At 55.3% G+C, this 22724-nt stretch overlaps 11 protein-coding genes across 11 annotated transcripts; 7 read left to right on the forward strand and 4 right to left on the reverse strand.

Annotated features, from left to right (window-relative positions):
* The first annotated feature begins 134 nt into the window (after nt 1-134).
* On the forward strand, nt 135-2015 carry BO95DRAFT_448515 (acyl-CoA desaturase). The gene is made up of 2 exons (XM_025587867.1): nt 135-750; nt 836-2015. The coding sequence occupies exons 1-2, from the start codon at nt 507-509 to the stop codon at nt 1861-1863; spliced, it is 1272 nt and encodes a 423-aa protein (XP_025436209.1). The 5' UTR covers nt 135-506; the 3' UTR covers nt 1864-2015.
* A 583-nt stretch (nt 2016-2598) lies between these two features.
* Nucleotides 2599-3460, forward strand: BO95DRAFT_490238 (2EXR domain-containing protein; the record flags this gene model as incomplete). The annotated part of the gene is made up of 1 exon (XM_025590608.1): nt 2599-3460. A coding segment is annotated over one exon (797 nt), but the record flags the coding sequence as incomplete, so codon positions are not given.
* Nucleotides 3461-4270: 810 nt separating this feature from the next.
* On the forward strand, nt 4271-5293 carry BO95DRAFT_477711 (NAD(P)-dependent alcohol dehydrogenase; the record flags this gene model as incomplete). The annotated part of the gene is made up of 1 exon (XM_025590002.1): nt 4271-5293. Exon 1 carries the CDS (start codon nt 4295-4297, stop codon nt 5291-5293), a length of 999 nt encoding a protein of 332 aa, XP_025436211.1. The 5' UTR covers nt 4271-4294.
* A 423-nt stretch (nt 5294-5716) lies between these two features.
* On the reverse strand, nt 5717-6706 carry BO95DRAFT_490240 (alpha/beta hydrolase; the record flags this gene model as incomplete). The annotated part of the gene is made up of 1 exon (XM_025590610.1): nt 5717-6706. One exon carries the CDS (start codon nt 6704-6706, stop codon nt 5717-5719), a length of 990 nt encoding a protein of 329 aa, XP_025436212.1.
* Nucleotides 6707-8273: 1567 nt separating this feature from the next.
* BO95DRAFT_519298 (uncharacterized protein) lies at nt 8274-9963 on the forward strand (the record flags this gene model as incomplete). Its single annotated transcript, XM_025592026.1, has 2 exons — nt 8274-8873; nt 8994-9963. The coding sequence occupies 2 exons, from the start codon at nt 8277-8279 to the stop codon at nt 9903-9905; spliced, it is 1509 nt and encodes a 502-aa protein (XP_025436213.1). The 3' UTR covers nt 9906-9963.
* A 1-nt stretch (nt 9964) lies between these two features.
* On the reverse strand, nt 9965-15255 carry BO95DRAFT_45677 (putative ABC multidrug transporter). Its single transcript, XM_025588433.1, has 14 exons — nt 14978-15255; nt 14387-14924; nt 14100-14320; nt 13741-14020; nt 13445-13678; nt 12655-13370; nt 12434-12596; nt 12007-12369; nt 11824-11947; nt 11651-11773; nt 11521-11585; nt 10831-11452; nt 10319-10777; nt 9965-10253 (listed from the first exon to the last, which is right to left on the reverse strand). Exons 1-14 carry the CDS (start codon nt 15197-15199, stop codon nt 10025-10027), a joined length of 4359 nt encoding a protein of 1452 aa, XP_025436214.1. The 5' UTR covers nt 15200-15255; the 3' UTR covers nt 9965-10024.
* Nucleotides 15256-16356: 1101 nt separating this feature from the next.
* On the forward strand, nt 16357-16888 carry BO95DRAFT_377446 (MFS general substrate transporter; the record flags this gene model as incomplete). The annotated part of the gene is made up of 3 exons (XM_025583260.1): nt 16357-16439; nt 16500-16579; nt 16635-16888. Coding segments are annotated over 3 exons (417 nt in total), but the record flags the coding sequence as incomplete, so codon positions are not given.
* Nucleotides 16889-17215: 327 nt separating this feature from the next.
* BO95DRAFT_519300 (uncharacterized protein) lies at nt 17216-17769 on the reverse strand. Its single transcript, XM_025592027.1, has 2 exons — nt 17553-17769; nt 17216-17486 (listed from the first exon to the last, which is right to left on the reverse strand). Exons 1-2 carry the CDS (start codon nt 17661-17663, stop codon nt 17337-17339), a joined length of 261 nt encoding a protein of 86 aa, XP_025436216.1. The 5' UTR covers nt 17664-17769; the 3' UTR covers nt 17216-17336.
* Nucleotides 17770-18601: 832 nt separating this feature from the next.
* On the forward strand, nt 18602-20499 carry BO95DRAFT_426302 (uncharacterized protein; the record flags this gene model as incomplete). The annotated part of the gene is made up of 3 exons (XM_025584751.1): nt 18602-18682; nt 18736-18893; nt 18948-20499. The coding sequence occupies 3 exons, from the start codon at nt 18602-18604 to the stop codon at nt 20497-20499; spliced, it is 1791 nt and encodes a 596-aa protein (XP_025436217.1).
* A 138-nt stretch (nt 20500-20637) lies between these two features.
* BO95DRAFT_490255 (Kelch repeat protein) lies at nt 20638-21926 on the forward strand (the record flags this gene model as incomplete). Its single annotated transcript, XM_025590611.1, has 2 exons — nt 20638-20941; nt 21007-21926. Exons 1-2 carry the CDS (start codon nt 20776-20778, stop codon nt 21924-21926), a joined length of 1086 nt encoding a protein of 361 aa, XP_025436218.1. The 5' UTR covers nt 20638-20775.
* Nucleotides 21927-22072: 146 nt separating this feature from the next.
* Nucleotides 22073-22720, reverse strand: BO95DRAFT_490257 (uncharacterized protein; the record flags this gene model as incomplete). The annotated part of the gene is made up of 1 exon (XM_025590612.1): nt 22073-22720. The coding sequence occupies one exon, from the start codon at nt 22718-22720 to the stop codon at nt 22073-22075; it is 648 nt and encodes a 215-aa protein (XP_025436219.1).
* Between the last annotated feature and the right edge of the window lie 4 nt (nt 22721-22724).

The following is a 22724-nucleotide window of genomic DNA, read 5'->3' on the forward strand; positions in this document are numbered from 1 at the left end:
GATTAAATGATTAGTGAACATTTTTTGGGAGGCCATCAGCCCAGGTGACTAAGCAGCCCTGGCCCCAACAGATCCCTCCATGTCAACATAAGAGCACAACATCGATCCAGGTATGCGTCGTCAACCATGTTTGAGCTCTATCGATCTTGATGCATGAATCCTTTGCCTTGAGACCGAGTCAGGAACATGGCTGACTCGAGCTGTTGGGATTGCTGCAGCGAATGAGATCGTACCTTTTCGTCTGATCCGACATCGAACCACATCCGCATCATGTCACTGGCCCAACAGTCCGGGGGCGAGTCGGTCGCCCTTGTGTCAATATTGTCCATTGTAGTAGAGATAAAACCATTGATTGCTCTGATGCTTCTGGCTTAGAACAGACTACATCAGAACTCAATTCATACTCTTGAGCAATATCAATTTCTATCTTTTTCCCTCCTCGCAATCAACCAACCTGGCATCCCTCCTGATTCGGTAGTGCACACACACAGCAGAATCAGGCCATCATGCCTCCCAAAACCGCAAACACGTCCGCTGTACGAACAGGGGATGTGCCGAAGCAAGTGCACATAGCCGACACCCCCATCACCCTGCGCAACTGGCACCAACACATCGACTGGCTCAATGTCATCATGATCATCGGAATTCCCCTCTACGGCTGCATCCAAGCATTTTGGGTTCCCCTGCAGTTCAAAACCGCCATCTGGGCCATCGCCTACTATTTCTTCACCGGCCTAGGCATCACAGCTGGTACGTGGCCTCAGCCCGCAGCCCGCAACTCCCCCCAACCACCCAACCACAGAACCCAATCCTAACCTCACTCGAAACGGCACAGGATACCACCGTCTCTGGTCCCACAGCTCCTACTCCGCGACCCTCCCGCTCCGCATCTGGCTCGCCGCCGCCGGAGGCGGAGCCGTCGAGGGCTCGGCGCGGTGGTGGTCCCGACTGCACCGGGCGCACCACCGGTACACCGACACCGACCAAGACCCGTACTCGGTGAACAAGGGCCTCTTCTACTCGCACTTCGGGTGGATGATCTTCAAGCAGAACCCGAAGCGGATCGGGCGGACGGACATTTCGGATCTGAACGAGGACCCCGTGGTGGTGTGGCAGCACCGGCACTACCTCCTCGTAGTGGCGGTGATGGGCATGGGGGTGCCGATGCTGGGCGCGGGGCTCTGGGGCGACTGGTGGGGCGGCTTCGTCTACGCGGGCATCCTGCGCATCTTCTTCGTGCAGCAGGCGACCTTCTGCATTAACTCGCTGGCCCACTGGCTGGGCGAGCAGCCCTTCGACGACCGCAACTCCCCGCGCGATCATGCTATCACCGCCCTGGCCACGCTGGGTGAGGGCTACCACAACTTTCATCATGAGTTTCCCTCCGATTACCGGAATGCGATCCAGTGGTATCAGTATGACCCCACCAAGTGGGTGATCTGGCTGTGGAAGCAGATGGGGCTCGCGTATGATTTAAAGGTGTTCCGCGCGAATGAGATTGAGAAGGGGAGGGTGCAGCAGATGCAGAAGAAGGTCGATCAGCGGCGCGCGAGGTTGGATTGGGGCACGCCTATCAAGGACTTGCCTGTGTTGGAGTGGGAAGAGTATGTGGAGTTGGCGAAGAGTCGGGCCCTTGTGGCGGTGGCCGGGGTCGTGCATGATGTGAGCCAGTTTGTGGAGGAGCATCCCGGGGGACGGGCGATGATCAATGCTGGCATTGGAAAGGATTCGACTGCTATGTTTAATGGGGGGGTGTATTATCATTCGAATGCGGCGCATAATCTTCTATCGATGATGCGCGTCGGGGTCATTCGAGGCGGAAGTGAGGTGGAGATATTGAAGCAGTCGCGGAAGGGGGAATAGAGGTTGGTTAAATACAGGAAATGATTTGTATATTACCGTTTACAATGCAGGAGTAACAATTTCGACATCAGATCCAGACGCAAATGCTTAAGATGAATGCAATGTCAAGCAGGGCTGCAGATCAAGTATTTGGATGCCTTGTTTTGAAAACTTCCTCTACAGAGATGTGGGACTGCTGAGGAACTGTAGCGTATCACAGGCCAGTTGCTGTCTTGCTGCTTGCACAGACAGAAGGATATGATACCTCATCTTTGTATCACTAGCTTTAACGTCATTCACGAAGCGCACCCGTCATCATACACCTTTGATCTATTTGCTGTCACTGGGTGACAGAGTCCCAATCTTTTACCCATCAGACGGAAGTGAGCTGGAAGTCAAACTTGGCTTATGCTTTAGGGCTGAATATCAAGGTAAACCTGTCGATCTACCGGCCGCATACTTTACATACAATTCACACTGCCTTGACTTCCCACCTCGTATTTGAGATACTCCTTCTACAACTCATTTGGCGAAGGCCGAACACCAACAGTCAACAAAGACCTAAGTGGCCTCTATTCTTGCTTCACTCACCCAGTTTGTCCATCAGAGGAGGACTGAGCCACACGTCTTCTCGGGTTACTCTTTCACTTTCTAGCCCTTTCACCTTCGACCCTCGTGTCCCTTCATATAAACCACTTCCTCCAGCCATTCTACTGGGCTAGGCCCTTTGGCTTCATCCTTCAAAAACTCACACAGACATGCCAGCTCCCAAAAACAAGCACCCGACCTTCAGACGATTTCCCTGGCTCCCTACTGAGCTACGCCTTGAGATTTGGAAGCATGCGCTGCCGATCCTGACAGAAAGGGCTACACTCTATCCATGGGTCGAGAAGACTGAATGGAAACGGGGAAGGAATGGCCGGCATCGTCGGATCCAGCCGACCCTTTACTATCCCGTTGCTCCCGGAACTCACCAGACAGCGATGCCCCTGCTTTACGTCAACCACGAGTCCCATTCGGTCGCTCTCCACTGGCTTAACAAGCATCGTCCTCTGCGCAAGCGCTTTAACCACAAGGGGACTTTCCTCTTAACTCGCCCATTCGTTGCGGAAAATGATACACTCTATCTTGGCCTTGATCCTGCCGCGCCGGACTACAAAGACAATCTTCTTTTCAGCCCAGAATTCAAACAACTTGCCGTGTCCGAAGAGTTCTTTCTGGCTGACCCCAGTGAGCTGTGCTATCTTGTTCATTGTTTCGGTGGGTGCCGGTCGTTTTCCATTGTCGTCGGCAACGGCCCTGCCCCGTACAGCAGCGATCTGCCGAAGAAAGAGAGAATGGTAGAACGGTGGGAGATCGACGGTCCGCGAGAGACGATCCTGAAATGGGAGGCCGGGCAGGGTGAAACTCTGGTATGGAACCCCAATTGCATTGTTAATGCGGCTCTCCATTCGCTTGTGATTCTTACGTACCCTCATCTGTCCCGGGTTGTTGCAAAGTCTTGGTATCCCAGGACCATCACAATCGACGCTGTCCGTGCTGTCAGGAGATAAGCGACTCGGCTTCTCTGTTTGAATCTTCCAAGCAAGAGACTGCACCCTACTCTTTCTTTCTCTTTAATGTGTTTTTCCTTTTTTTCTGCGAGAATTCTATCAAAGGGATGGAGGTGTGGTTAGTGATATGAGACTGGGGACGGCACCGGCGTTTCTTGGACCTATCTTTGTTTTGTTGCTGGGGGATCAAACTAGCCGGGAGATAGCTACCACAGGAAATCTATATGATCGCTTTTTCTTAGCATATTGAGTTAGCAGAAAACCTCAGTATCAGACTTCGTATCATTCCAACCTCCGTCCAGCATGGCTGTGTTAAGAGACGGCGCTGGTAAAAGGAGGAATACGTCTTTATGCCTAAGGCACCAAGTGATCGGCGAGTATCCAGCCATGCATTATGAGCTTGGCAACGCTCCATGCAGCCCAGCTTGACACATTCCAATCCCACATGCAATTAAGCTCGTTGTGCCAGGCTGCAATACCATTCTCCTAATCATGCCCTGAAACTAATGCAAACACTCAATCATGACAAACCCGAGATAAGGATTGGTAATACTTCGATGTTCTTCCATGAAAGATACCACATGCACGGCTAGCCGAGATAATATCAGAACTTTATTATTTAATCGCGTCACTACTGAATCATTCACCAGGCGCACGGTGCGCAGAAGTAACAATAGACTGGACTGACCTCATCCTGACCTGATATCATCGCTGGCTCCGTCGCCTGCCGAAATTACCGCATGCGGCAATTTTCGGTGGATCCCGGTGACATCATGTTTCTCCCCGACATCTTATATAGCCCGGACGAAAGAGAACCCATTTCTATCGGGATTCTTGCAAGGTCCTTACACTATCTCTCGAAGTTCTCCTCATTACCAACCTATACACCAATCGCAACCATGGGATACGATTTCACCGTCTACAAAGGATCCAAAGACGGATCCATCAAGCAAGCCACCACCCACCGCGATGAGCTGAAGAAAGACCAAGTGCTGGTGCGGGTCACCCACTCCGGGGTGTGCGGGACGGATTTGCACTACCAGACAACCGACATGGCGCTGGGCCACGAGGGCGCCGGCGTGGTCGAGGAGGTGGGCCCTGAGGTGCAGGACCTGAAGAAGGGCGACCGGGTGGGCTGGGGGTACGAGCACGACTGCTGCGGGCGGTGCTCCAACTGCCTGACGGGGTGGGAGACGATGTGCCCGGAGCGGGCGATGTATGCGGGGGCGGATCTGGATCAGGGCTCGTTCGCCACCCACGCCGTCTGGCGCGAGGCCTTCCTGTTCAAGATCCCCGACGGGCTCAGCAACGAGGACTCGGCCCCGCTCATGTGCGGCGGGTCGACCGTTTTCAACGCCCTCGTTGTGGCGGGTGTGAAGTCGACCTCCCGCGTGGGCATCGTCGGCATCGGCGGGCTCGGCCACCTGGCCATCCAGTTCGCCGCCAAGATGGGCTGCGACGTCGTCGTGTTCTCCGGCAGTGACAGCAAGAAGGAGGAGGCGCTCAAGCTGGGCGCGAAGGAGTTCCACGCGACCAAGGGCGCCAAGGAGCTCAAGATCGGCAAGCCTCTTAATCATTTGATCGTCTCCACCAGCAGCCAGCCCGACTGGAACCTCTACACCTCCGTCCTGGCCCCCGGCGCTGTTATCTCGCCGCTCTCCGTCGACAGCTCCGAGTTCAAGTTCCCCTACATGACCCTTCTCACCAGTGGTCTGCGCGTGCAGGGCGGCATCGTCTCCGCGAGACAGGTCCACCGCGACATGCTGGCCTTCGCTGCCTTGCACGGCATCAAGCCTATCAAGATGACCTTCCCGTTGACGCAGGAGGGTGTGCAGGAGGCATTGAAAACGCTGAATGAAGGCAAGATGAGATACAGGGGTGTTCTTGTTGCGCAATAGAGCATTTGACTGGGTGATGAGCGTGATGATTTAGAATGATGATAAACAGTGATTGTATGTACAGCATAATTCGCGGATAATGATGATAATGACTTCATTTTGATGGAACTATAACTGCATCTTGACAGCTACATGTGTTCCGAACTGCAATAAAGGCATTTAGAGGATACCAACCCTAAGGATGGATATCCACACTTTTGCGTTTAACCATTATTTATCTTCACCCCACATTTATAGTGGATCTCTCCAATCTTCTGTGCCTTTTTATGGCTCTCGTATAATCACTGGAAGGCCAAAGAACCACCTGTACTTATGTACAAAAATCTTTCTCAACTTGCCGACCATAAAAACTCACCACTGAGTGCTAGAGTCCGAAGCCCTACTCCAGTCGTGAAAGCACTCATACCGCCACCCAATCCAACCCTAAACCCCCACCAACCCCCCCATAAAAAACTGCACCAACTTCTCCCCGACCCCATCCTCCTCGACGCGATCATACAAATCAGCATGCGACCTCCCCTCCACCACAAACACCTCCTTCGGCTCCCTTGCCCGCTCAACAGCAGCCTCACTCACCCATCGACTCTCCGCCCTCTCCCCAACAACCATCAACACCGGCCTTGGACTAACCCTATCCATGAACCGAAACGCCTCGAAATTCGCCATCAGATCCCAGCTCTGCGCGCGCGCCACCCCTTCGGCCCGGGGATGGTGGCCCCGGGGGGTGCAGTAGTATGCCGCGAAATCCCGCATGGCCGGGGGTGCATCGGCGGGTAGGTCCTCGTAGCGCTGCGGGAGCATTCGCACCAGCCCTACACCTTGATCCTCATCTTCATCTCCTTCTGCCCGGTTGGAGAGGTCTAGGTCCCTGGCAGTGCGGTCCTTTGCTGCTAGCGCAAGTTGCGTCTGCAGGATCTCCGGGTCAACGGTGTCTTGGGATAAAGAACCCCCGCGCCGGACTAACTCGCCCACGCACGCCGCGGAGACGGTCGCCACGGCCCGGAGTCGCAGGTCCGTCTGCGCGGCGAAGGCGGCGTACCCGCCTGCGGCGCAGATGCCTAGGACCCCGATGCGGTGGGGATCCACCAAGTCAGAAAGGTTGGTGGCTAGGTGGGTGGCTGCGTTCTTGATCTCCTCGACGCGCTGGTAGGGGTCTTCCAGGTGGCGGGGGTGGCCGGGGGATTCGCCGTGGTGGGCGGCGTCGTAGGTCAGGCAGGTGAACCCGGCGGCGGAGAGGTAGCGGGCGTAGTTGGCCGGGGATTGTTCTTTGATGGAAGTCCACGGGTGGGCGATTATGATGGCGGCGCCGGCGCGGGAGGGGGCATTGCGGCACGGCGGGTACAGATGGGCGGCTAGCTGGAGATTGTTGCGTGAGAGGAAGGTTGTCGGGATGGGGTTGGGGTTGGGGCGCATTTTGGGGCGGGGTGTATTGTGGTAGGACTATGGTGAGCTGATCGTTCTGGTTTTGGGTTGGCATTGTCTTTCCTTATATACTCTTTGATGTTGATACACTGTCTGTCTATGTCCGATACTATCGTTCAGCTCCGAAATCTATCGGGATTGCGATTCGCACTATGCAGGTTTGGGTTAGTGGCTTAAGAGCGGATCTTAAGATATCTCCAACTCAATCAATGCTATTGACTAGCAACTTCCACCATGTCTTGTCGAAGCTCAAGGTCTCAAGGCCAATCTTGCAAACCGCGCTTCGTGAAACTCACTTTCAAGCCCCAGTGGTAAGCGGTAGGGAAGCTGCAACATTCTACCATCATTGTTCACACCTAATGACCAAAACATCCACCCGGGACCTCGCCAGTCCTCTGTATAGTACGTCGTTCGCAAATCTTTGGTTATTGTAAACGCAGTCTTGTTTTCCGACGAAGATCTCGGTCTGTGGTGCTACACCAGGCGATTGTGTACCGACTACTAATGGCACCCAGCGAACAACGAGGTCTTCGTGGCGTCAGCCCTGAGAGCTCAGAAATCTGATCAATATCTAATAAAAATTTGTAAATTTAAGGATTAAATTATAATTTAATATCTATCGAAATGAAGAAATTGACATATAATCAAAACAGCAGGATAATGATATCAAGTTAGATAAAATATATACATTAAAAATTATGATAAGAATGATGTAAATTATTTATATTATATATTCATTTTATCTATATTTATGAGGTGGGAGTGTTTGTATGCGGAGGACTTATGATGTATGCGGGTGAAGTGAACTGGAACTGGGAGAAAAGGATTGGAGCGCTACCTCTATTTGTATATGGCTTCCAAAGATCCCTCCGTACTCCATAGGTACAGCACGGCGGTTCCACAATAGCCGCACGGATTCTCCCCGGGCAGGGCTGCTTAGCAGGTGGTAAGGGATTACTTTATAGCAAGAGGGTAGTACACCGCACTTGGTGCATGCGAAAAGAGACAGGTCCCACCAGTCATGGAGTAGAGAGAACCCAGGAGTTCTTCGGTTGTAATATTTGGATAGAACCATCTTATTAGCCTGAACCGTGCAAAATTGTACCTAATCTTACTAGATCAGATCTCCTACCAACTCAGGACATCTCATCTGGATACATGCCATTATGGGTCCTTTTAATATAGTCCTTGCAGCCCTAATAAGCCCTAGGACAAGATTAGGGACTCGCGCTGACTCGGGGAGGACAGTGCCCCGATAAGCTCCGAGGGACCCTGGGCCCACCCGGAGTCCGACGGCCAGCTACCCTTCTTTTATATTGGACCTTGAACTACTCTAGGCTGATCAGGAAAAGCCACAGTACTAATCCAAGCCAAAAGTCCTAAACAAGGAAGGCGATTTCACTACCTCCTAGCACAGGAATGAGTTTGCTAGTCAATTAGGTCTTACTATGACCCCGTAGTCTGTGGCCCCTGATCAGGGTCTTCCCCTTGAACTATAAGGTAAGCTCACACAGCTAGCTTTATCGATCAAGTCTTCCAATCTTCAATCCTCCCATCCCCAATGGCCCACCGCGCCCACCGTATCCCCTGGCGCAGCCTAACCTCGCACCTCATCCACCGTGCCCCAACCCACACCAGCCCGGACACCACCATCGCTAACCTCTACTTCCGCTTCCTCCCCACCCAAGCTAAGGATCTAGGCCACTTCGTCACCTCCTTCGCCCGCGCCCTCAACGAGGACACAACCGCCGCGCGGCAACAGTACGCCCCGAAATACCTCCCGCCGGCGCGCGACGAACTCCTCCTAGATGACCGCCTAGCCGCGCGCATCCACCCCCTCACCTTTCGCTGGCACCACCCCAAGAGAAACATTCAAAAGACGCAGCAGCTATGCCAGCACATCGACAGCACCACCGACTTTGCCTGCGGCTGTCCGCTCCCATACACCGAGCGCCGGGCCGCCGCCTTCCTCCGGCCGTACCAATGGAACGACTGTTTCCGGTTCGAAGAGGTCAACGGCGAGGGGTTCTTCAATCTGCAGGTCGTCAGCACCCTGCTCGTGCTCGGAGAGATGGATATCCTTTTCCGGCTGTGCGCGCATCCCGACATCGGGCTGAAGGAGTGGATGCGCGTGCAGGATTGTTCCTGCATTGAACTAGTGAGTACCGCCGCTTCCCTCCCATTTTCATTTCCCTTGTTGTAATTGGCGGGTGGTTTCCAAGTTGCAATTATGTGTTGTACAGCTCGAGTTGATTATCGTCATGACTAACTGAGGCAGTGTGAGATGGACCACGGGTGGGGCCCGATCTTCGACGCCGCGCTGGAGATGTACCTGACGTTAAATACTCTCTACTGCTTCCCGGAGTTACACTCTTCTTCCTCTTCTTCTTCGGCCTCGGAGCATGCAGCCGGGACCAGGGCCTATGCGCACGACTACCGCACCACAAAAATGTACCAGCGCCCGGTCGACGAATGGACGCGCCTCTGGCAAGCGACGGAGATGTCGCGGTACCCGCACCGCCAGTTTCTGGGCCTGGAGCCGCAGTTCGGCTTCGCGAGCCAGGTGCGGATCCTGGAGCAGGGAGATCCGTGGTACGAGGAGTCCTGCGCACGAGACGAGGAGGGACGGCGCGACCGCCTCAAGCGGCTGTGGCAGCAGCACGAGGACGTCTCCGTGGACGCGTTCCTGGCCATTCTCGCCGAGGCCAAGGAGAAGGATTGCTTCACGTACGGCGAGCTGCCCTTCCCGTTGTTCCTCGCGTCTGACAAAGCGGGCTTCCGTCCGAGTCAACAGGACACCGCGCGCGTCGAGGCCTATCTCCGCGAGCGCGGCGTGCCCGACGACTGGGCGGCGGAGATGACGACCTTGAGCGACGAGGGCAACAAGGAGCCCCGATCGCGGCTATGCGTGCCGCATGATCCGCTCCATGAGCGGAATCGCAGGCAGCTGCGGCGGTATCTGCACCGCTGCTGGCAGATTATGGTGCGCTGTAATATGCTGGCGAGGGAGTTGGGCGCGGAGATCGATTGGGCGTGGGAGGTGGTTAGGGCCCTGGAGAAGCTGGTCTCGTGTCCGCCGGGGATGAAGCTTTACAACCATCGATACGATCCGGAGAGGTTGGATGTGTATACCCTGCAGGGAGGGAGTGAGGAGCCTTCTTACGCGATCCGTGTTCGGCGCGAGTGGTGAGGTTGTCTGGCTCGCATGTGTATAGTATTATTCTTCTGTGTATAGTATCGTGGCTTCGTGTATATCATCATCTCTCAGCTCTAGTGAACAATCGTCACCACTCATCATCATCACCAACATCATCTACTCGCACCACCATGTCCAGACTGGTAAAGCTGTCGAAACAAAGAATCACGACCCAACAGAGCAGCAGGACTATCCAGCTCCAACAACCTACCCGCATTCAAGACCGCAACCCGATCATACCGATGAATCAACCGCAGGCGATGCATCACCGCCAGCACGGTGTGAGACGCGAACTCCGTCTCAATGACATCCTGCATGATATCCTCCGTCTCGTGATCCACACTACACATTGTTCAGCCCAGCCCCAGCACCCATAAAAAGAACTCAAGGGACAAAAGAATACATACCTGCTGGTCGCCTCATCGAGAATCAACACACGACTCTTGCGCACCATCGCCCGCGCCAGACACAGCAGCTGCCGCTGGCCCAACGACCACGAGGTCGGCTTCATCACCATCTCCAGCCCTCCCTCGCGCTCGATGCGCTCCCACAGCCGCAGCCGCTGCAGGGCGGCGATGATCGCCTCGTCCGCCGCGCCGCCGACCGGGTCGATGTTGAACCGCACGGTGCCCGTCATCAGGAACGGCTCCTGCGTGATCACGGTCAGATTCGCGCGGATCTCCTCCCGCGGGTAGGCGACCAGGTCGTGGCCGTCGATCCGCACGGAGCCCGCCTGGATCTCGACCATGCGCAGCAGCGCCAGGATGAGGCTCGTCTTGCCGCTGCCCGAGGGCCCGCAGATGGCTACCTTCTCGCCGGCGCGCACGGACATGCTGATGCCCTTGAGCACGGGGGTGGCGTTCTGTCTGTACACTGTGTTAGCTGTTGTATGTCACAGACAGAGAAGGGGGTGACGCACGAATGGCTAGCCAACACATCGCGCAGCTGGATCGCCCCGGCATGGGGCCACGGCGCCGGCAGCGCGGCAAGGAGCTCCGGGTGCCGCTCCTCGGGCTCGGTGGTGGCGGCGTAGGCCTTGACGCGCGACACCGCCCCGATCGAGGTCTCCATCTGCGTCCAGTATTTGACCAGCAGCATCAGCGTCTGGTTGAAGGTCATGACGATGACCAGCGCGACGCCGACCTCGCCGGGATCGAACCGCTCCCGCAGGAAGACCACGGTCGCGACGAGGATGACGGCGAGGATCGTCACCAGGATGTCCAGCACGAAGCCCAAGCACTGCTGCACGCAGTACAGCAGGTAGACGGGCCGCTGCGAGGTGTTCAGCAGCGCCGTGCACGCCGCGTCGAACCGCGACTGCCACGCGAACGCGCGCACCGTCGCCGCCCCGCTGACCAGCTCCAGGAAGTGCGTGTACAGCGGCGCCTTGGCCTCGATGTCGAGGAACCGCAGCTGGCGCGAGGTCCGCAGGTAGAACTTCTGGGTCATGTAGACGATTGCGGCCGCGAAGGGGATCGCAGCGGCGAGGTATTTGGCGAAGATGGCTAGAATGACCAGTTTGACCAGGCAGGTGGATAGCACTGTTTCGAGGGGTTAGACTGCGGGGAGGGAGGGAGGCAATGTAGGGCTGGAAGGGTGCATGACTTACTTGCGATTACGTTGAGTGCTTCGACGGGCAGGCGCATGTCGATCAGGTCCATGTCTTGGCTGAATCTGTGATGTGCGAGGGTGGTTAGCTCCGGAGGGAAAGGTATGCTGGTGCTGATGCTGGTTCTGACCTATTGGTGATGCTGCCGATGTCTGCATTGTGGAAGAACTGGAAGGAGGCACGGAACGTGCTGGTTAACACATTGTCGTGCAGCTTGAGTGCTGAGCGGGAGATTATGGTCACGATGGTGATCCTGTTCGCATGTTAGACAGTCGGTTGTAGTCGATGTGGGATGCTGCATACCAGCAAGTGGCAACCAGCAAGATAGCTCCTGATAGTCCAAAAAGGATGTAAACTCCCAGATACATGCCCACTTTCGAGTTGGGACTCTTCTCGTTTGCCGCTGTCCACCAGTTCACCCACACAGCTATGGACCCATGTCAGCGAAACCTCCTCGGACAATGCAGAACCCATCCTTCAACGTACTGGAAAATTCATTGCAGAAGGCCCACATGAAAGCGAACACCAGCGACAGAACGATATTTAGGCGCCCGGCCGCAGTGGCGTAGTAAGCGTAGACCGCAAAGTCTCCAGTCTGGCGGCTCTGATCGTCTGTGGCGTCTTCATCGGCCGACTCGACAGCTTCTGAGTTGGTGCTGTGCTTGTCTACATGTTCAAGCTGCTCAGAGTCGCTGCTCGACTCACTCTCGCTACCAGAAACTTCTGATACTGTTACCTTGAGGTTGCGCACAAAGTCGCTACTTTGCTTCAGAGCGTCGAGTGCACCAGCTTCAACAACCCGGCCTTCACGCAGCACGACAACTGTGTCTGCAAATTGAAGAAGGAAACCTGTACCAATGATTGGTCAGTCCAGGTACATATGCGCCCGTTGTCAGAAGTCCAGGTACTGTACCCGAATGCGTCGCAAGCACGACCGTCGTCTCGAATGCCCGGAACAGGCCACTGTCGCCGAACAAGCTGCGCGCAATGTTGTCCGTTGCTGTAGCGTCGATACCGCTGAAGATGTCATCCAGCAGAACAACTCGAGGTCGGGCGTACAGTGCTCGCGCCAACGCCTATCGAAACAATATCAGTGACGATGCTATCAACAAACAATGGCTGGAAGCCACCCACAATGCGTTGTTTCTGTCCCCCACTCAGGGTCAGTCCATTGCTGACAACTGGCGTCTGATCCCGGCGTGGCAGACGCGCCATGTCTTTCTCGAGCCCGCAAGCCCTAATCACCGTCTCGTACCAGGCCGAGTCCATCAGACTCGACCCAAGGATGTTTTCACGGATGGTCTGGCTTTGCAGCCATGGAGTCTGGGCGCAGTATGCGATGGAACCATGGTTTCTGGTGACTTCCTCGCCTGCGAGGACTGTCTCGCACAGTATACTCTCGATTAACGTCGTCTTTCCGCTACCGATCGGCCCGACTACCATGGTTATGGCGCCACGTGGGATCTTCAGGTGAATGTCCTGTAGCACGGGGGCAGTTGTTTGTCCCCAGGCGAAGCTTTGCCCGGTGAACTCGACTGCGCTCCCGTTCTGCTCTGATGCTTGCGTTTTCAGTGAGCTTAGGGGGATACCGTCGTGTTCGTGCTGTGCCTCAGACTCATCCGGCCCCAGCGACTTGCTGCAATACTCCTGGATCCGATCAAAACAACCCAGGCATTCCACCACAGATGGGACCGACTGGATGAAGGTCAAGACCGGGGTCGTCAGCAGCGAGATCAATGACAGAGAGGTAAAGGCTTTGGCAGCGAGGATGGAGTTGTTATGTTTGACGAGAGCGATGATCACATAGAGCGTGAAAGTCGCCATCGGCGCCAGATTGGCAGGTGAATTCGCTGTTCAGACAGGGAGGTCTTGTCAGCATTTTCCTGCGGGGTTTCCAACATTGAGATTCGATTCGGCGACATACACAGTACCACACTTCCGATCACCAGCTTCCGAAACACCGTCGAAGCAGCCACTTCGGCATACCGCAATCCTCCAATCATTGCAGACATCCTCGGCGAGAGGCCGAGCATCTTGACCGACTTGATGTTCTCCAGCGCATACGAAGTGAATCGGATCCGGTCTTCCACTTTTTCTATCCAGACGCGTTGAGCGGTGTTGCTGGACGCTGAGAGCTTGAACGTGCAGCCAAAGAAGACTGGATTTTGTTACTATCGATGCCTGAATGTCTTTTGAATAGGGTACTGGGGATCTACTTACCCACGACCATCACCACCGGAACAACACTCGCAACTCCCAGTTGCCTGGCGAGTAAGAAAATGGCGACCGCGATGTCGATCAAGCAGGCCCACAGATCGTGGATGGAGAAGAAGCCCGACGTGATGCGCTCGACATCGGTCCCCATCAGTGTCACTCCGGTAATCTCCCCAAGGTCGACCGCCCTGGTTCGCACGGTTTGGTGGTGGACGAGGGAGATCAGTCCGGCGCGGAGACGGACGGTGAAGCGGAAGGTGTGGTAGCCGGACAGTGCTGTGAATACCTTCATCCAACAACATCAGCACCAGCATTGTGCAGGTATGTACACATGTCCTTTCAACCCATGCCGGTACGCAACTTACCGCCATGCCGGTGTACACGATCGCAAACGCCGCGATCAGCCCTTTGCCCGAGTCCAGGGCCGCGTCCCGGTTCCCGACCCATGTCACGGTCGCATCCACCAGAAAGGGCTGGCAGAAGGTGAAGCCCGTCAGCAGCAGGCGAGGAATGACCGCTGCGAGCAGTGCGCTTAGGTAGGCTCGCGTCGAGGTGCGGAGCAAGGCATACTTTGCGGTTTGGTTTTCTATCAGCCCGAGAGCATAGTCTTGTTAGAACAGACACGAAGTCCCAAGAAACAACGCAACATTACCAGTTTGCGACCAGGCATCCTGAAGCTGTTTACCCACGACCTCACTCCTCAGCTGAGGGTCGAGATCAGGCAGGTCGTGGACTGAAAGGACCTTGGAGTAGCCCTGGCGGAAGGTTCCTGCCAGCCAGGCGAAGCTCGCAAGCTTCCAGAACCCACTGAACGGCTCCGGCGTGGCGGGCCTCGCGGCTTTCTCGGCAAGAATTGATGCTTTCTCGATTGACTCCAGGATCAATGATAGAAAAGTTAGGCTGATCTCCACGGTGAAGATGGCGGCGTCTGCCGTGGCGGCGCGCATGAGCCACAGCGTCCGCACCCGGGCGATTCCCAACAGGGTACGAGTCGAGAAATAGACAATCAGCAGCGTAGAGGGCTGGATAGAGCGACAGTGGCTCAAGTAGGACAGCCACATCGCACTGGCGATGGCCACCACTTCCAACACATCCGCGGCGAGCGAGGCACCGTCCGCAGGGGTTAGAGGTTGCGACTGACGGAGAGCTAAGAACGCAATTTGGACAGCAAATAGTGTCCCAAGTGTTAACTGAGCATGTTAGTATCTACTTTGCATCGTGGGAATAGTGCTAATCAACATACTAGCTTGGAAGCCAACAGGGCAGACCTCCTGATGCGACGAGGCTCGTGCCAAAGCTGCCAGACCGAGATCGGAAGAAGCAACAGGCAAAGAGCCGCGGGCAGGCACGCGAACATCACATCTTCAAAATAAAGCGTGAAGTCAAACGAGCGACAGGCGACGCTGACCCGAGGGCCAAACACAGCATCGCTGGCACTCGTGCATTGTGTCGACAACGACGCCATATCGTATCGCTAGTTGTCGAGCAGCAGTGCTTGCTGACAGTGGCCAGGCCTGACCAGAACCGTTAGGCTTTCATGGCAGAAGCCAGCAATACTTATATACTTGACTCACCTGTCATCACATCCCGCATCATGGCGAAGGATTTGTGCTTGGGCGCAGGATGGAAGGGTAAGCATCGGACTCCGATGGCGCCCGTGGCCAGTGAAAGCAGCGTCGAAGATTAATCTACTCCGAGTGGCTTGAGGATGCTTTGCTTATTCGCTGATTTTACTCCGTCCCAAGATAGGCAACCATTATCTGAACTGATAAGGCTTTGAGCCACAATGCTGTGGCTGATGCTTGTAATGCTTGACAGCATCATCTCATCTGGGCGTCACAGCCTCCACGAACCTCGTACACTACTTTAGACGGAGAGGTAAGTGATAAATCTACCCGTTTATATAGACTCGAACCATGCTCGATTCTGACATGGTGTTGGCTTAGTGGCCTATTCATCCGACCAGAGGGAGCCGAGGGTGATACATCTCCGGCGCACGAGTAAAATCAGAAGAGAATGTAGAGTGTGTCCACAAAACCACGGATCCTAGGCCACTTTCCTTGAAATCTGCCAACGACACCAGAAAAACTTACTAGCTAAACTAACTTCAGGGCTGCTTCAAAGCAATTACATTTTCGGTGCACTGTGAAGACCTTACTGGGATCTTGTCTTTGGGTCACTTTTGAAGCCAGACAGCCGTGTTTGCCAGTGATGCTTCTCCCTGAACGCAAGCGAGGCGTAACAGGGTGATTCATATCTCATCATCACTCCATTGAAACACGCGAGTTCCGTCGAGTGCTATTAGGAAAAGTGAACGACAGTGACTCGCTGACCGGTTTTGGTGAAGTCAACCCCCTCGCTGATGTTTGTAACCTTGCCCTAAGATCGGCCAGCCTTGTGTCACATTGTCTTTGTTGCTTGGATGGCTCTAGGGCTGTTCAGCTAAGTTACGCGTCGCCCGAAGGGATGGGAACATAAACAAAACAAAGGAGAACCTATTTCTCCAGCTTTTGTAGTCTTACTGCCTATTCAACCCTCTTAAAACTGCACTCAACATTCACTTGCAGCTCGCAGTCCGCCCACAATATCCTCGACTATCGATGCAGCTAACCCCCCTGGGCCGAGGAAAAGGAGTACCCAGATGGATGGAAGCTATTGCTACCCACCATCGGCATCTGTCTGACAATCATCCTCGTATCCCTCGAGTAGGTACACTTCTAGTTCGCCGCTCCTGCAAGGATTGAGCTAACAATACACCCTGATAGCTTCTCCATTATGGCCACAGCGGTTCCTGCAGTCACTTCTGAGTTCCACACGGTGGAGGATGTAGGCTGGTATGGCAGTGGTACGTTTGTCCCAGCCGCTTCATACTCCTGCCGAATAACCGACACCAATCTCAGCCTACCTTCTGACTACCGCGTCCGCGCAACTCCTCGTGGGAAGCCCCTACACAATATCCAGTATCAAATGGGTCTTCCTGACATCGCTGTTGACCTTTGAGCTGGGAAGTGTCATCTGTGGCGTAGCGCCGAGCTCCGTCGTTCTTATTCTGGGACGCGCCATTGCTGGCTGTGGGGATGCTGGGCCTCTGTCCGGTGCACTGCTCATTGTGGGTCAGAGTGTACTACTCGAACGACATCCGTTGTTTGCGTGAGTAAACCCTTCAAGGTTCGAACATATCATTTACTGACCTGTGATACGGCCACGAGGGGGGCCACGTATGGTGTGGCCGTATTTGCCGGACCCACTGGGTGGAGTGTTCCCCAACAAACTGGTATGTGAGCTCTCTTTCAACTCTAGTCAAAGACTATGACTGAGCTGCATTTCCACCCCGTTATGGCGATGGTGCTTCTATGTCAATCTTCCGAAAAGGGGTATGTATACTTCAGGATCGAAATGATCTTTATACAAATCGAAGTTCTTGACTAATTCTTTATTTACACAGAATGAATTTAGACGATGGATAACCAAATCAGAATTCCATTATTTCATATTTCATAACATTGAATACAACATGACATAAATCATTTCTCCATGAAAAAAAATACTTCTGTATCGTCACGGATCACAATCACGGAAGACGTTCCGCTATGCAAGATCATCTATTCATCACCGGTGTTGTGGATCTTGTTGGGCAGTGCGCGCTCGAGCTTCTCAGGGACGGCCTTCTGGATGCTCTTGGGGACAATAGAGTCTTCACCGTCGTTGAGGGCGTGAGTCTGGCGACCAGTTCCGGAGCCGGTGTCATGGAGCTGGAGTCAACATGTCAGTCATTAGTCTAGAGGGGGGAGAGACCTATGGGGAGATAGCGGCCATACCTTGTTGGGCAAGGACTCTTCTAGTCCTTGGGGAGCTTTCTGCTGGACTTTCTCCGGTACTCTGGAGCCACCGGTGGCGTGGGAGATGCCCTGTCCGTACTCGTTCTGCATGATGGAAGGATGTGTGATATGTGCTGGTTCACAGGGAAATATATGTGCAGGAATTGGTCGAAATGTTGTTGAAGGTATGCTTGGTCAAACAAGGTCTGGATTGTTCAATTGACTGTTGATGATGAAACTGAAGAAAGCCCGACTTGACGGACTTTATAGATGTGTTGTGGCTGTTGTTGCTGGCTGGGGCGTCATCATGGCTTCACCATGCTGTAACTACGATGAGTAAGAGAGCAGTCAAGGTTCGTGGCCGATCATTGGTTGATCGCAAGATGCGGAAAGGATGAATGGCAAGTGAACCAGGCTTCGTCTCAAGAAAGGCCTTATTTGAGTTCACCATTGTCTCGATGATGCATGTCCACCACGCTCGTCATGGCGAGACGTGGCAGTGACCCAGCCCTAGAATTGTGTGGCACAGATCCTCAAGTACGTATCTCTGAGATCAAGGGGGCTTAGCTACATTTAGCCCCGATTATCTCCGCCTTCCCGCGACGTCCGCCGATGGTCTAGACACAGCATTGGTAGATCGTATCGATCGGCAGCCCGATCAGGAATTGTGATTCATGCATGATTCACCTAGTCGTAGAAACATTCTTCCGAGGCATGTTCCTCCCCGGTTTACAAGATTGAATGATGATATGATCCCAAGGTGCAGACTGGAATGGGTATCCATAGGCGCGTATTGTTGTATTGTAAGGGGGCAGGCCAGTATGCGTAATTTATCACCACAAATGGGTAAGTCTGGGTAAGTGGCAGGGCAGCTTGCGGTACTGGTACTGTAACCTAGTACTGTAACCGAGGGTCAGGGCAACGTCCCAAGTTCCTGGCTCCGAATCTTGACACCACCCCCACACGCCACTGCCAGGTTGCAAGATGCCATAGAAACAGAGCTTTGCTGCCAACTCCGGACCTAAAATGCCAACATGCCCCCCAATGGTATGACGACGACTAGGACAAGGTCCAGCAAGGTCACTCGGAAGCACTCAGGGTGCAAGTCATGCCGAAGAAGAGGCAAAAAGGTTCGTTTCTTTGTAATTGTGCCCCATGAGCCGTCGATCTGATGTAGCGTCAGTGCGATGAAACCAAACCTCACTGCCGCGCCTGTGTTCGGTTATCGCTGGAGTGCAGTTACGGGGTGAGTTTGACTTTCCGACACACCGATCAAGCAACCTTCCAGCGACATACGCAGGCGATTGTCGCGTCGTCTGCGGCGGCAGATTCCGCCGCTGCGTCGAGAAAGGCTCATAGTAAATACGATCCGTCGGTTAAACCCCTTCTCGCGAGTGACCTCACCGCAGCTGGACTCTCCCCTTCGCTAGATCTTGGGGACGGCCTTGAGGTCCGTTACCTGAGCCACTTCCAGGATCATGTACGCCATCTGCTACCGGCATTGTCAATGACGTCTGTGGAGGATATCTTCGACGCCCCCTACCTGCGTGCTGCCGCTCTCTGCATCTCAGCCTCCAGCCTGTCCATGCTCAACGCACCGGTCCAGAGTCGCCACCTCGTGAATGATCATCAAATCCCTGTGTTTAGCCCCCTGGTCAATTCCCGCCATCACCGCCAAGCACGCAATTATCATGACCGCGCACTTCAACTCTGCCGCACCGCGACTGCAGGCGAAGTGGCACGCAATGCAGCCTCGATTCTGCGGGCCCTCGTTCTCCTCGCTTACTACCACCACGCCTCGACGAATCATCTCAGTTTCCGGCTAGCAGTCTGGGATACCCTGCGATTTGTCGCACAATGCCGGGAACAGATCATGCGCTCCCCGGATGGAGTTGGGGCCCTGCAGATGTGGCATCGGCTCTGTGTCTCCCATCGACTGTCGAAGCCACCCTCGCTGCTCCTCGAGGGCGAAGGGATCAGCTCGTTCGGCCCGAACTGCTTTCCAGACCCCACCGATCATCTGTATCTCAGCTGTGTGTTGGGGATGAGTCCAGATGACCTCATTTATGATATCTTGATCAAGTCTATGGAGATACGCTCGCGGCTGGTTGTGTTTCGCTCGGTAGCCGGCACGCACCGAATCCAGGAGTCGTCGAGAGACATCGGCCGTGTCGCGCATAGAGTGCTGAACACGATGCTAGGGAGATGCTCGCCGCCGGACGAGTATGTTGAAGCACAGGAGGGTTTTGTGCGAGGCTCCCACTTGCGGGGCTTGTTGATGGTTCAGAAGGAACGGCTAGAGGTGTGGAGGTCGCGGGTGAATGACAGGCGACCACGCTGCACTGCAGCTGTCGATACAGCTACGGAAGAACTACCGGAGTGTCCCTTGACTTCCTATGAACCGGTATATCCTAGCCATCGTGATGCGATGAATGCCGTATACTGCATTCTTTGCGAGATGATGTTCGAGGAAGCCCACGGGGCGTGCATGTCTGATAACCCGCCCATCGACCTGAACTCAGCTACCTCCAACAAGCTTGATGATTTGGCGTACAGTGCATGCAAGGTCATTGGCAGGCTGGACCTTGGGGCATTAAGCACGGCGGATGTCTACACATTCAGTCTGGCAGAGTGCCTTCTCCAACTGGTCTTCCTATGGCGATCCGATACGCTGTTCGACTACATTCTCGACATTGTATGGCCGGAGCTTGAACGAAAGACACGAGGCTTCGAGCACTCGCACTATCCCACTCATCTCGCCAAGCGCATCATCTCGCATATCTCGCGATACTGGTCCCACGCACGGGCGGTAACGTTGGTTTTGCCGGCCGTGCCGGAAGACATCCCAAAATCGAAGCTGCTGGACATCAACCAGCCAATTGATGTCGTGGTATGCGGACACGACGCGGATGGCACGACATGGATGGAGAAAACCCCGCTTTCATGAACTAAGAGAATCGAGGGTGCATCAAAAACGATGGCCGATCGAACTACTAATCAATGCCAAGACTAATGCTCTAAACCTAATCGGGGCATACTTTACGCCCGTATCAGCTTTACGGCGATACACACCAGTCAGACCCACATCCAGCGAGCAAGCATACAAGTCGGCCCAGGAAGTAACTTATCACCGTCTATATAACCGAGTTCACGGCCACCATCCAGGAGTCAAGGCACGCCTTTTCTCATCATTTCATAACCCCTGACGATCAATCCAGCCACCATGGTGCGCGCTACCTGGACCCAGCTTCTGTCCGATACCTCTCCCTCAATCCAGAGGTCATCGCAGACCCTCACCATCCTAGGCGACCACGCCTACATCTACGGCGGCGAGCTGCGGCCCCGCGAACCCGTCGACTCAACCGTATACCGTCTCGCTGTGAGCCCCAGTAGGCCGCTCCCACTCATATATCAACTCAGCAAGCTATACAGTACCCGAACTAACCCCAACCAGCACCCCGAACAATTCCAACCCCAACCCCAACCCCAACCCCAACCCCAACCTCCACCGCGCACCCACACCCACAACCCCGAGTGGGCACCGCCTCAACCGCCCTCGTCAACAAACTCTACATCTTCTCGGGCCGCGGCGGCGCCGCCATGGCCCCGCTCGAAGAGCGCGGCGCCCTCTGGGTCTTCGACTCCACCGACAGCGTCTGGACGCAACTGACCCCCTCCGACCCGGCCGCCCCCTTCCCCGTCGGCCGAAGCTACCACGCCCTAACCACCAACGGCACAGACACCATCTACCTGCACGCCGGCTGTCCGGCCGCCGGCCGCCTCCGCGACCTCTGGGCCTTCGACCTGACCACCCGCCGCTGGCGCGAGTGCGCCCCGGCCCCCGGCCCGGCGCGCGGGGGCGCCTCGCTCGCCTTCGCGGACGGGAAGGTGTACCGGATGAATGGCTTCGATGGGACGCGCGAGCAAGGCGGGGCGGTGGATGTCTATGATCCCGTCGCGGATGTGTGGCGCACGGTTGGGTTTGTGGCGGATGGGGTGGTCGGGCCCGGGGCCAGGAGTGTGGGGTGTTTGCTTGCTGCTAGGACGGGGCTGGGGCGTTGGGTTCTGGTGACCATGTTCGGGGAGTGTGATCCTAGTTCTTTGGGGCATCAGGGGGCTGGGATGATGTTGGGGGATGTTTGGGTTTTCGATCTGGAGGCGGGGAAGTGGGTGCTTGTTCAGGGGAAGAGGGAGGGGGACGGGGACGGGGACGGGGACGGGGACAGGCCGGTGGCGAGGGGGTGGTTTGCTGCGGATGTGCTTGAGGGGGGTGGGTCAGGTGTAAGTGTGGTTGTTCATGGGGGTTTGGCCGAGTCGAATGAGCGGTTGGGCGATGTGTGGCGGTTGGACTTGGACTTGGAGAGGTTGGCTTGAGTGGTGATATTGGTGCCTACATCGTTTTAACCAGGCGGGGATATAGAAACCATATGTTTGTAGTAATCAGGATATAGTCTCGCTTTGCAACGTATCTCAATCCCCCCCCCCCCCACCTCACCCTCAACCAGCTCCCCTGGCCAACCCTACAAAACAGCCCCAACCCTATCCGGCCAACAATCTGCGACCTCCCCGCCCTCCAGCACCGAAACAACCACCGACCCTTCCCCGCGCAACGGATTTCCCTCCCAAACCACAAAGTCCCCCACATACGCCTCTCCCTCCCCCCTCGCACTTTGCCCTGAGCGAAGCCCCAGAATCTCCTCCAGACTCGTCGACACCAGCGCGATCGCCTCCAGATCCGACAATCCCGCCTGCTTCCCGGCCACCCGGGCATGCTGGGCCAGCGCATGGACCCCCGAGTCACCCACGACAGCGAGCCCGAGCTGCACGCCGGCGTCGAGGAGCGTCTTCGCGGCACTTTCGGCCAGCGGGGGCCCCACGGGGATGTCCTTCTTCTCCCAGCGGTCCGGGGCGCCGCGGTTGCCCGTGAGGATGACGGGGATGGCTGCTTCGGCGAGGTGGTGGGCGACCTGTGGTGTTGTCAGGTTGGGGGGTTGTTTATACGGGGAGCGTTGAAATTGCGTAAAGGTAGGAAGGAAGGGAGAGGGTCTTACCAGAGGGGCACCGTGGCCGCCGTAGAGAACCAGCTTGACGCGGGGGAAGTCCGTCTTGATGCGGACGAGCTGCGCGATGTCGTCCTTGTCCGGGTTAGCTGCACCCTCGTCACTCATTTTG

Source organism: Aspergillus brunneoviolaceus (genome assembly GCF_003184695.1).
Source record: "Aspergillus brunneoviolaceus CBS 621.78 unplaced genomic scaffold BO95scaffold_130, whole genome shotgun sequence".
Taxonomy (NCBI): Eukaryota; Fungi; Ascomycota; class Eurotiomycetes; order Eurotiales; family Aspergillaceae; genus Aspergillus; species Aspergillus brunneoviolaceus.